The sequence below is a fragment of the Acanthopagrus latus genome, chromosome 18 (assembly GCF_904848185.1).
Source record: "Acanthopagrus latus isolate v.2019 chromosome 18, fAcaLat1.1, whole genome shotgun sequence".
Classification (NCBI taxonomy): domain Eukaryota; kingdom Metazoa; phylum Chordata; class Actinopteri; order Spariformes; family Sparidae; genus Acanthopagrus; species Acanthopagrus latus.
The window spans coordinates 25,711,046-25,724,324 of record NC_051056.1 but is presented as its reverse complement, the minus strand read 5'-3'; the positions used below and the strand labels follow the sequence as shown (position 1 = coordinate 25,724,324).

The following is a 13,279-nucleotide window of genomic DNA, read 5'->3' as shown; positions in this document are numbered from 1 at the left end:
GAAAAAAAAAAAAAATCCCCTTCGAGCGTTTGTTTATCACTGTTTTGATGAGGGGTGAGGAAACGAGATCGACGACTCCTCAGGATAAACCAGAGATACCGAGCGGCGACCAGGTAAGCGCGGTTCAAAGGATTCTGCCTACCTGGCCTGAGGAACGGCCACTATCACCGAGGCTCACCTGTGAATTAATTCCCTTTGTTACTCATCAGAAATGCAGGGAAACTTCACTCCCAGCTGCTTATTTTCATTTCAAATAAGCGCTTGTTCATTTAGATCCATGAGTTGCTATTCTGGGGCGGTTGGGGGGGGGGGACGAAAAAAAAAAACCCAATGTATGAGGAGCGTCTGTATTTAGATGAGTAACCTGGAGGAATACTTCTCTCTCTCCTCTCCAATCCAGGCTGAGGCTCAGCGGAGGACACGTGTATTACCAGTGCCATCTTGTGTGGAGGGAGCTGAACTGCTGCAAGATCCAACCACAATTGTTTGTTTTTGTTTGTTTGTTTGTTTTTCTCCACAATTTTGATTTCCACACACCTTAAATCCTCGATGCACCTCTTCAACCTTAAACACATTTACCTGTAAGAGAAAAAGCCTTGAATTTTAAATCTAACCTCGGGCGCATGTTGTCAAGTTAACCGCAGCAGCCGTGAAGAAGCAGTCATCAAGCCCCCCCCCCTGTAATGTTGCAGTCAGTCTGGTGACCTGATGGTTAAATAAGCTCTCCCTGTACTGTTCCTGCTACAGGCTGGAGGCACAATAATGTCAGCCGTCATCCTTCAACTGCTCCCACTGTGAGAGGCAGCGTGGCACAGCAGTAAACACTCGCGCTGTGTCAGTGGCTGCAGGCGACACAGAAATAGTCCTGCTGTCTCCCAGGACCCGACTCCCCGCTCCATCTTCAGGGTCTCTGACTCACTAACCAAAGGAATAGCACAGACGCGGCGGCTGCTAGTAGCCTTTCATTATTTTAGTAATCCATAACAACCTCCGCTTACCATATGGCAGGCGATCGATGAACCACTGAGTGGAAAAGCAAAGTGTCTGTTTGGATGTAATGGAGGGTGTTTCTGCTGCTGAATGTGGCGCCGCTGCAATAATCCAAGATTTCATTTTGAAACTGTTTTCCCGTCTGCAAACGGCTCAGGAAGATGTTTTGTGGTGCGAGGAAAGTTGTAGCAGTGGCTGAACCTCTGGCCTTGTTTTCCTGTGTGTGTGTGTGTGTGTGTGTGTGTGTGTGTGTGTGTTAACCCTATGGCAAGATTGGATTGTGTGGTACACAGCTGTGCATGTGGGTGTAGACGGAGCTAGGCACAGTAGGCAAGTCCTGCTGCCAGACAGCTTCCTCAACACCACCACCACCCCTCCCACCCCCGACCCTGACACACACACACACACACACACACACACACACACACACACACACACACCCCTCAACAGAACACATGCTCTAACAGAATCAATCCAATTCAGTCTAACCCTGCCACTCGCCAGCCACAGCCTAAACACACACACACACACACACACACACTCCTCACTCTGCAAGCTGTGGTGACAGACTCGCCTGTCTTCAGCTCTGGGCATGTCACATGCTAATGTATTCATCCACCCACAGCAACTGGAGAAGCGGTGCTCTTAAGTACAGTCCAATCAGTCTCTGGCCTGCTAATGGCTCCAATCCAGTTTTCCTACAGGAGCTTTTTCTTGTGGTGGTCGCACGTCCCTCGGAGCCGCAGCAGCCCGACAACGCCACTCTTCAAGGAGGAAAAAAATGCTTGGTTTCATTATCTCGAAGAAATTAATTGACTTGGTAACCCCTTGCGAGCTATTTGTTTCCAAGTTTAATTTTTTTCTCAAATAAAATGAAAAAAAAAAGAGAAAAATACTGTGACATTTTATCTGTGGCTCGCCAGGAATTTGAAAAAAAACAAAAAAACAACTCGTCTGATAAACAAAAGAAAGACAAATAAAAGGATATTCAGTGAAGACAATTTTCTTTTTTTAATTAGTACATTGACTTTTTTTCTTAAAAATCTATTCTATATTCAGCATAAAGAAGGCAATTTACAACCCAAAGATAAGAGGAGCAACAAAACATGAGCAGTGGACATACCTCAACATCTCGCAGACAACAGTGCTTTAAGGAGAAACGCAGCGCAGATACGGGAATATATACAACGCAACAACAACAAAAAAAAGGGAAAAAGCAGCAAATCCCCCCTCAAAGACCGACTAATTCTGACGCAAATGTAACCCAGTGTAATTACTGATTGTCGAAACTTTGCATGAACAGAAAGCATACATTCAGAGTGTCTTTGCAGACCCAGGGCCCTTTGGCTGATGTAGGGGTTGTAAAGCAGCATTTCACTCCTGTCCTCAGGTGCCGGTGTGGATGGAGGTCAGTGTGTCTGACTGTCCTCACTCTGCAGCCTCAGTCCGGGTGGAAAATACAACCAATTTAGCTGTGAGACCACTCAGGATCAATATGGCTTCATCCCAGGCAGGAGCGAGGGGGCCAATCGCACGGCTGGCCTGAGAGGTCCTTAACAAAGTGGGACAGACAATAAAGAAGGCACAGACTGGACTGACCCGAGAGGAGGAGGAGGAGGAGGAGGAGGAGGAAGGAGGCGACATGGTGAGAGGAAAAGATGGAGACGGAGGAGAGGAGCATCGAAAACAGCACAGGTACGTCCGCGTACCCAACAACTAAAGAAAACTTGAGATATGATTTCAAAGACATACTGATTGATGCATCTGACACTTTATGCAGAACACAGACCGTAATATTTTGGAACGCGGCGTCCCGGCTGCTTAACTGTTGAACAAAAGGTAAAGAGGTATGTCTGCCGAAAAAAGGAACTAAAGCACATTCAGTACATGTTTAAATCAGACACACGACAGCGCCTATCTACAGTAAGAGAATATAACAGTGGAGTAATGATGCTGCTCGAGTCCAAAACTCAAGGAAGGAATTACCAAAGCTGATTATATGGAAGGATATACAAATGAAAAGCGTTGGTTTGTAAAAAAAAAAAAAAAGAGAGAGAGAGAGAGAGAAAGCTTCCTGGTATTAACGTCCATAATCTTTGTATTTTCCCTCATGTTTACACATGTAAATAGAAGACAAATGTGCCTTTTTTTTATACAGAATTTAGAAATTCACAAAATAAATAAATTCGCTATGGCCTTAAAATTGAATCTCAATTGTATATTATATGTATATATATATAATTCCATTTCATATAAACAGGATTTAAACCCCGGAGCCTCTGAAGCAGAAGCTGATAGAATCTGTTTTTATCCTGCGTATTCTTTCTCTCCGTCTGAGCCTCCCTATCTCGCCGTGCCTCCGGTCTGCAGCTCTATACAAACAGTTTTGATGTTGGTGCGTCCTTGGTGGACAAAAAAAATAAAAAATGCCCATTTCCATAGTAACACAGTGTTTTTAAGGCCGGGAGTAATAGAGAGTGAATGCATAACTTTTTTGTCTTGTTTTGTTTATATGAAAATAAATGAGTAATAAGTTCTTAGATGTCTGAAAGTCTGCAAAAAGTCATTTAGTCCGTTTTTCATCTTTTTCCCAGACGTTTCATAGAAGGAGTCTCGAGCTGTTTGAACTTCCTGTAAGGCACTCTTCAATTTAACTCTGAGGTGTGTGTTTTTTTTTTCTTTTTCTTCACCTGGACGCTGCGACACGGCGCCCATCCCTCGTCCGCGGGAACAGAAACGTGTGTGTGTGCTTCAGAAGAAGACACGCGCGCTCTGCGGGCTCTCAGAGGTCTGATTTCATTGCACCATTTGGCATCCGAGTCCCCCAGTTTTGGTTTTGTTGCATTTGCCTCTTTAAACACAGTCCAGTGAGATGGAAGGTAAGAAAAATGACTAACTGGCACATTTGGTAGACAGGGATCCCTGGTTCATCCAATGGCTGTTCTCCTAGAGGGGGGAGCTTGTTTCATCTGTGTGTGTGTGTGTGTGTGTGGTTTCCTGTGTGTGTCGGGGGTTAATGTCTGCGGGGAAAAAAAGATCCCAAAATCTGAGTCTTCTTAGAAAAACTAAACACTCCCTTGAATTTTTAAAATTAGGCACGTGGTCACAAAATCTGTGAGTAAACAATAAATCCTGAGGTTGAACTGACCAACCTTTAAGAGCAACTCGGTGCAAGATCCCTCACTCTGATCCCTGACGGATCGCTGTGGTAGGAAAAAGAAACAAAATGGATTCAATGGTGTTTGTTTGTTTTTTTTTTCTTTTTTGGTTCAGATTGTGTGGAGGAGTCCTGCAGCACTAAGCCTCTGCAGGTTCTGTCTTTATCTGGATAAAGTTTGCAGGCAATTGGACAGACAGCGGCAGCTCCTGCAGGCCTTTTATTCCCTGCTCAGGCTGCAGGGACATCTCCCCACGCACTTCCAGCTCCTCCACAGGGGTCAGGCCCTCACTGGGGCTGCTGCTCTGAGAGGGATGTCCATTAATTATAGTTTCACTCACAGCCTCCTGGCCCTGGCTTTGACTGGTATCAATGATCACAGTCCTATACTGCAGCTCTGCCTCCCCTACCTCGATCTCTTCTTTCGCAAACGTATTTGCCGCCAGTGATGGATCACCGTTCACCATAGACTGGAAGTAGCTGGGATCCAGCAGCTCCTCTTTGACCTGCAGCCCCGACAGGTCGCTGGATTTGAGCACGGTGGCAATTACGGTGCCGGGCTGCTGTGCCACCATGGTCTGCCCGCAGGTTGTGTTGATGGTGACCAGACGTGGGAGACCATTGAGGTTGGAAGCTGTGGAACTAATGACTCCTGGAGGTGAAGTGCAGGAGGAGGAGGTGGAGACGGTGGGGGAGCCCAGACTGGTGACCAGGAGCTGCTGCGGGAGGCCGTCCTGCAGGCTGCTGGCTCCACCTGCTAAAGAGGCCGTCTGGATGGTGAGCACATCTTTACCACCTGCTGTGGTTGAGGGCACGGTGTGGAGGATAACCCGAGGAGGGGAGCAGTGGCTGGAGTCCCCGTTGGCCAGGACAGTGGTGAGAGGAACGGACTGAAGGGAGCCAGAAGACGTCAGGACCATGGGAACTGACGCAGGAGCAGTGATGGTCCTGAAAAGACAAAATGAAACTCAGTGTGCACCCGTGTTTCTTCATGTGCTCTGACAGAGCTGCTGTAATTGAAGCTTGTATCTTTGCAAATACACACAAGGATTATTCTTTAATGGAACCCTATTGAGAAAAGTTACCCAGCGCTCAGCGACGATCCAAAACAGGAGCGCTAATGCACTTATTAATATAACAAACAGCGTTGTCAGCCGTGCTGCAGCAGTGATTATTCTCCTTGATATCTATCTGCACACGATGTTTAACAGCCGAGGAGAAAAAGCCAGATGACTGATAATCTATTGATTATACAGGCAGTGAACACAATAACCTGAGCAGTACACTGCAGAATAAAGAGCACCAGAGAGTTGAGTCATCATCTCTCTGACATCAACAAAAACTGATTACGAGCTTTACAAAAGGAAGAATAAACTGCAGCACCGGCTCAGATTATATGATACAGGTGGTTGTATCTTGGATACAAGGTTGAGCTCCCTGACAAGACTCGCCCAGCAATAAAAGATTTGACACGACCGCAATGTGTCCTACTAGTCCCCATTCAAGTAATTATGTGTAAGTAAAAAAAGCTCTTTAACTCTTTTTACGATCGAAGCATCATGTGTCCAAACTCGTTTCTGTGTGGCAGGAGCCCAAAAACAAATCCAGGAACAAAATATCTGATGATGTGATTTTTTTTTTAGCTTCTTGTCAGAACACTTTTGGGAAAAATGTTTATTTGCTTTCTTTCAGAGATTTAGATAAGAACATTGTGCCCCATTGAATTTCTTCCCGTTTAATCTACATAAGACTTCAGCCAGTTAGCTTAACTTAGCAGATGGAAACAACAAGCAAAGCTCTGCTTCAAGGTAACGATATCAGCCTACCAGCAGCTCTTAAGCTGTCTAATTAATACCTGATATTATATTGTTTACTAGGAGACAAACTAGATGGTTTATATGTGAGTAAATTAATGTTCTGTTCTGATTTGGAAGATAAGAACGACAAACTGTTTTATCTTAAACAGTTGGTTAGAAGAGTGTGTAGAGTTAACACGGGATGAAACTAAACCTGTCAGTGTTTTCTGGTGGTTAAATATGTAACATGGAGCTTGTTTCCAAATGATCTCAATCATGTTCTTGATGTTTCTGTGATGTTACTTATTCACTGAGATGTGCACCAATATAGAGATGTCTGGAATAAGCTAATATCCCCCCGACTGATTCATCAAGTCTAGCTCTAGTTTGAAAGATCATAAAATCTTTGATCAGAGATGAATGTTTTTTTTTTGAGCACCCACTGCGCTATATCCAAATAAAAATTAAATTAAATCATTCTTCTTTAGCTGACAGTCCTTCTCTAAAGCCCTCTGGATGACTCACAGCGTGGAGAACTTTAAAAGTGCTTGTGATTTAAACTCTTGCTAATTTCCTACCTCATAGCTTGTGCCTGTTCTTGGCTGGCCTGCAACATATGGACGGACTGAAGGAGCTCCGTCTGTCCTTCGTGGTCGTCGCTGTACAGGAATTCGTCATTAGGTTCCTTTTTCATCTGCTTCACTGAGACTTGGTGTTGACCGTGAGCCCTCCCGTGCCCTTTGGACCCTCCACGGACCATTGACCGCCCGTTGGTAGATCTCTGATTCCCGTAGCCGCCGTTGCCATCAGAGCCTGCGTCTTCGTCCTCGATCACCACCAGATCTGCCGGCATCTCTTTAAACTGATAAACAAGCCGCTGCCCCTCCACTTTAGCCAGGATGCCTCTCTGATAGTAGTACCTGGAGGAGAAAGTTAATCAGGAGACAGACATCATCATCATCATGCAAATTAAACCCAGCCTCGTAACATTTTACACCGTCCTTACAGCGCGCTATCATGAACACATCATGTCTGCAGGGCTCACAGCTAAACGGGAGCTAATGTGCCTGACGATGAAGCTCATTTACATGTTCCCCTCACCTGAGAGCTCTTCCCATGGTCTCATAGTTCATGTCAGGCTTGTTCTTGTGTTTGCCCCACAGCTTCGAAACGGCCTTCGAGTCCACCAGCTTAAAGATGCCTTTCTCGCGCTGCGTCCACTTGATGTATTTGGGACAGGTGTTTTTATCCTGCAGTAAAGCCAGGAGGAACTCCCACAGGTAGATCGTGTTGCCTGCAAATTTAGGAGCGGAAAATAAATTATGTTTTTTAACATTCAAGCATGTCAGACATTCACGGTGGTGCCTTGGAGCTAAAGACATCTATAATTCATGTAGTAATTTAAAGTTTCTCTTATAAATGTTATACAGCAGCTATGGGCGTACAGGAGAAACTACTCTTTTCTTCTAACCAGTGTTGTGTCAGTTTTGTGCATGGATAGGGAATTAATTATACCAAGCCACAGAGTAGACTACTCTAATTTGTGAGAAGCTCTGGCCAGAAGTGGTTAAAAACAGCAACGCTCCCAGTAGTCGCCTGAATCCCAGACACCGTGACAGGGTGATGTATATGTGTGCAGCTGAACCTGCCGTCCCCAGCCCCCCCGCTCATTGTGTCACACTGTATGGTGCAATGAGGTTTCACATCGAGCAGCGCTGGTCTGCTTCTATCGGTAGAGCATCAATGTGCCCTCCAGCCTGCAATCACTTCTGTTTCCCTGTGAAACACAGCACTCTGAGATCCCCTCATCCATTAACTCGCCCAGATTCAACCCCGCCAGGCTGCAGGGGTTGAGGACTGCTGTTTGCACACTCCACAGGAGGAAACAGAGCGTACACAAGAGGAGGAGAGACCTTGATTTTTATTGGCTCATTACAGAGAAGCGCACTAGTTAGTGAGACTTACCTTTGCCCTCTTTGCTCTTCTTCCTGAGTGGCAGGTTAGGGGTGGTGATAGGGGAGCAGGGACGCACCGCCCGCGGCTTCCGCACTATGATTCAAATTGAGGGGTAGTGTGTTATAAGGCGAGAGGTCGCAGTGAAATCATCCAATTACCCACAACACTGAAATTTCAGCACAAGAGATAATTCCTATGCTCTAACAAGGAGGAGGCGGACAAGAGCTTTACCTTTGGTTTTTTTCTGCGGCTTTAAGGGACACTTTTGGGGTATCTCATCCATGGATGAAGTGTCCTCATCTAGCGACATGTCAAGGGCACCATTATCCATCTGGTCAGGCCTCAGAGGGGCGTACGTCAAGTCTGACTCCAGCAGAGTGCCGTAGCTGTGAACTACACATAAATAAGAGGAACAGAAACAGTAGACGAGCCGTTAATAGACCATTAAGAAGTGTTTCGTGCTCAAAGTAAGAACAATGTCGGATCACACCAGTGGTGTAAAAATGTTTTTTAAAAAAATAACTTACTCATGCGCTTCTCGTCCAGAATGTTGTTTGGAGACTCCATGTTCAGAAGAGCTTCTGCTGCTTCGTTGGTCTCCATGTTGTCCTCAGCGCCCGAGACTGTCGTTTCTGTCCACCAGACGACAACACATACATCAGCCTGAAATCCTTGTTAGTAGCTACCTCGCATATTTGTGGTGTTTTGATGCTTTAATGTCTAGCTACCCGACCTGGCCCATTTTTATGTCTAGTTTTATGTTTGCAATGGCAATTTTTGTTGAGATATAAATAATGGATAAATAAAGGAAATAGAGCTCTTTAGCAGGATGTGTACGAGCTGTTTCACTGAAACACTCATCTCTCAATTCACGATAATTTGTATCAAATTCTCAAAGTCCTGTCTGAGAAACTTATTAAAAAAGTATGGATCTGTAGAGTAAATTAATACATCAATGAGATGAAATTCATCTTTTGTTTCATCAACAATGTGTGTGTGTAGTTTTAGGTGCACCAAACTGAGCACAGTTCTCTTTAAATAAGAGATGCACAATATGGATTTCTATTACAGCTGACGTGAAAATCGTTAATTACGTGGGTCTCCTGGCTTGTACCGATAATTTCACATTTTTATATTTTGAAAAAAAAGTTCCTAAGCTGTAGTTTATTCACACCTGAGGGTAAGAAATACTAATGTGTGGTGAGAAAAGATGGATGACTTAATATAATACTTTAATAACTAATAAAAGATTTGTTGTGTTAAGGCAAATTGTGAACACGTTGCCTCTGAAACTGTAAAAAAAAAAAACATCAACAGTGTAACGGCAGATATATATATCTCATACATCCCTACTTTAATGATAGGGGAGTAAACAGTCTTTACCTGAGAGGTCCACCCCTCCCACCAGGATGGATGGCTCCTCCACGACGTGCAGAGTCGTGTCCACCATGATGCCGTTCGTCACCTCGTCCGACTCCAGGCCGGAGTAGACCTGCAGCAGATCGGCTGCAGGCACCTGCTCAACGATCACTGCTGGGAATACTGACGGGTCGTCCAGCTGAACAGAGAGAAAGGACACACACACACACACATGCAGAGAGAGGTAAGAGATGCTGTAACGCGGGAGCTATTACCGGGAGGCAGGGGACTGACGGTCTTTGCACATGTGTATATGCAATAAAAACACAATTAATTCCTCCACTACACATCATAAACGCAATATAAAAACCCCAGGTGACATCAGATTAATGCTATAACTGGATTTGGTGTCTTATTTTTATTCCCTTGTAAAATATTGAAGATTCATACTCAATTTCAGCTAATGTGGAGGCAGATAGCATGGAGGAGAGCTCATTTCTGCCGTGTTGCAGCGGCCTGCAGGGACCCGCTGAAGAAGACAGGAACCAGCTGTTTGATTTGGCCTACTTCTCCCAAGAAGTTAATCTTATGCTCAGAAATTATATAAGCCCAAATGAATGTTAATGGATCAATCATGAATTGCAGGCAAGCACCCCCTTCATCATGTCCTGAACGTGCTCTGGGAGTTTTTCTAACCCTGCCGTCTCATTTCAGGGCCGATGCAGGAAGGAGCGAAGGGACTGAGGGAATTACTGGAGTCTGAGCCAAAGGATTGAGGACCGTCTGAGGAGTCCAACATACCTGAGAGCTCCTCAAACACAGACACCGTCAAGGGCGCTCACTGGGTGCTGGGTTCGTGTCAATGGGAGGGAAATTGAGACTAAATCAGTCTTTTGAATTTGTCCTCTAAAGCTCTTGTTATGATGTTTCTTCTGTTCTAGTGGCCTTTAAGTGACGGCTGTCAATTTGTTTACTTCAGTGTGAAAAGAACATACAACACAAGAGGCCGAGGCAAGTTTAGACTTTTAGTTTTATGCCATAATCACAGCTTTTGTTGCAGATAAATAAAAAAGGTCACTTCAGGTGCTTCGATGACGTACAGCTCAGGGTCAGCTGACCACCAGCAGATGGCAGCAGATTACACTTCAAAACTGCAGCGAGATCTTTTCTTTTAACATGTCAGAGCCAACCTGCTAATGCAACTCACTTTGGATGTCTTAGGAATAGCTTTTAATCGTATTACACTAAAACAAAGACATTCTGATTACATGTTCATGTTAATTGCAAAACGACAAAACAACGGAGTTATCCATCTACGACATGCGTTAAAAGATTAGTCAAACTGAATGTAACTGGACAAACACGTTCTTGATACCATGCTGCCTGTAATCAGAGCGCATCGTGCGATAATGCTGGCCTGGAAACACTGAGCTGTACATTTGCACTGTCATCTGGACCAGGAGAGACTAAGACACATCACGAAACTCTGGTGTTAAAAACGCACAACGGAAACTCTTGGTGGTCTCTTTTCTCCTTAAATACACTTGTGAGTATTATGTGGTGCTTTTTAAAAGATCAATTAAGTCGTGACCTGATTAAAGGAGGGACAGGGCTGAGGAAAAGGTGCAGCGGGAGGAACATGAATAAAGGCGTATCTGTCTCTTTACACAAGTGTCCATTGTTGCTCTGGACCTCTGGGGCATACCAGGTGTCTGGGCTGTGAGCCGTGGGGGTGGGAAGAGGGGGCCCGTGGAGCCAACACTCCCATTTCAGCTACACTTTAACCAGGAAACTAACAGACCGACTCGTTATTTGGACACGGTATTAAACAGTTTGGTAAAGAAAACCCATTTCTGCCAGCTAGAGGAAAAGTGTCAAGGAAAATTTAGCCCTGTAACAAAAACAATACAAATATTCCCGCGGTAAATCATAAAAATAGAAGATACAAAGTCTAAACTATGAAACAAATGTTGACTTTTGTATCTGATAATTTTGACTTTTTATTCTCATGAGTATAACTTCTTATCCCACAATGATGAATCTAATAACGTCTAACTTGTTATCCAACAGTGTCTTCCTGTAACAAATTATAATCTCATAATTCTGATTCGTATCTCGCTTTTTTCAGCAAGCTTACGTTTTTCTTTCAACTAGCTTCTAACTTCTAACTATAAGAGGGACTGTGGAGCTGCACCCATGGATTGTTTATGACGCTGTGCATAATGTCCGTGTCTGTGACTGCTGAAGATGGCTCCACAAGATGTCTATCATAACTTTGAAGCTCAACAACAAACAGCTTCTGTCATCTGAGCTCGTCTCAGCTGCAAAACCTCGAGGGGCTAATAAAAACCCTGACTTTAGCTTTGACTACAGACACTATCAATGTCTTGCTGACATACGCTGAATGTTTCCCATTAATCGGAGCCTTTGGTAGACATATTATCGGTCAGCTAGACGGCGAGGCTACTGCGTCTCCTCGTCTGGGCTTCAATGATGTTTGCTGTCCTTGAGTGAGAGTCGAGCATGTGTGAATAGACGACAAAGGCATTGTATCTGTTGGTCTGATGAGCTCCTGAGACAGCAGCACCTCCCCCTCCCACAGAAAGTCTTGAATCCCACGCAATCTGCTGACAGAGCATGAGACGTCTTAAGCTATTGTCTCTGCTATTGTTTCTGCAGGGAACACCTTCAAACTAGTATTCTCATGTAAACCAGGTGGTGATTTGACATTTTAAAAAGCGTGTTTCGATGTGCAGGGTAATGACTGCGGAGGAGAGATTTACACCTGTGAGGAGGCGGGGCTGTCGGGAGAGCCGGCGCCCGACATTTAACTGAAAAATAATATCGAACACCATAAAGGTTTTAACAGCTTCTTCCTCTTTGTTGACTCGAACAGTGCTTCTAGTAGGGAAACAAGAGCGATAAGAATCAGGCCCATTTGCATTTCTGAGTTCCCCATTCTGCCTCTGAAAGCAACAGCATCTGTGCAAGCTGTTCCCCCTCAACACCCAGCTCTCTTCTGCTTTACCTGCCCAGCCACAATGGAGTCCAACTGTCTGTACACTTCCAATATCCTCATAATCACGATATTTGAGAGTGTAGCAGCCCATAGCATGATACTGTCAGGCTTAAGAGTGAGTTGTTTACCTAAAAGCAATATGCCTTTTTTTGTTTCCTGCAGCTTGAAACGTTAGAGACTTTTATATTTATGTGAAAAGAAAAGAATCTCGAGCCTTTGTCGGATCAGAACTCGATAGCCCTGCAGTCATTACATGATACGATTTAGGGAGCTACTTATTGACCTAAAAACCAATACAGCATGGCTAATCATTACAGAACTTACCCTATGATTTCACCCAGCTCTAACAGCTTTATTGTGGCCAAAATAAATCTTTACAATCTTATCTAACAGCAGCAGCAGAAACAAGATGGCCACGGCAGTAGTGTTGGTGTGCTGTTCCTTTTTGGGGGGGTATTTCCAGGCTGTGGTAAAAAGGGGCATACTGCTTGCTCAACAGGCTGAGTGGGTGCAGCAAGGAACAAAACTGTAGCACTGGAACAATACAAAGACCTTTGAGTGCTATTATCCAATCCCTTTCCAAGCAGCCTTGTAACTGGTCGGTCAGGTTAGGCCTGAACCGGTGCTATTCAGGGATCTGATGACAACTTGTCGCTCTTGGTGCGCACACACACAGATACCAGTACACGTAAACACACATACAACCACACTTACAATCAAGCCTGCTCCACAGGATTCAGTAGCGGGTGTGGGGATGAAATAACTGCACACCTGACCAGGCAATGAAAAGACACATAGGCACAGGTTCACATAACATACACACACAGTTAACTCTGTGCCATAAAAGCTCCACCCTTTCCCTCCCACGCACCCTGACCCCACTGCAGGTTTCTCAATCTTTCCACTTCTGTGCTACTGGCAGCCCGTACTCCTTCTCTCTCTTCCCAGAGCTCCATCCTCCCCTCCTGCCCGCCTCTTTCCCTGACATGTAGTGGGAGTTAA

General features: G+C 44.8%; 1 protein-coding gene across 4 annotated transcripts in view; it reads right to left on the bottom strand.

Annotated features, from left to right (window-relative positions):
• Window positions 1-1,977: 1,977 nt before the first annotated feature.
• The window catches only part of elf1 (E74-like ETS transcription factor 1), a 43,571-nt gene continuing 32,269 nt past the window's right edge, over window positions 1,978-13,279 (bottom strand). For 3 of the 4 annotated variants that reach the window (XM_037077886.1, XM_037077888.1, XM_037077889.1), the window contains exons 3-10: window positions 12,992-13,048; window positions 9,283-9,457; window positions 8,427-8,531; window positions 8,131-8,292; window positions 7,909-7,992; window positions 7,045-7,237; window positions 6,522-6,863; window positions 1,978-5,095 (exon numbers count right to left, since the gene is read on the bottom strand). In XM_037077886.1, the coding sequence (XP_036933781.1) occupies window positions 4,288-5,095; window positions 6,522-6,863; window positions 7,045-7,237; window positions 7,909-7,992; window positions 8,131-8,292; window positions 8,427-8,531; window positions 9,283-9,457; window positions 12,992-13,048 (1,926 nt within the window). In that variant the 3' untranslated portion in view covers window positions 1,978-4,287. The remainder of the gene's footprint in view (window positions 5,096-6,521; window positions 6,864-7,044; window positions 7,238-7,908; window positions 7,993-8,130; window positions 8,293-8,426; window positions 8,532-9,282; window positions 9,458-12,991; window positions 13,049-13,279) is intronic. The other variant, XM_037077890.1, reaches the window with a different exon arrangement.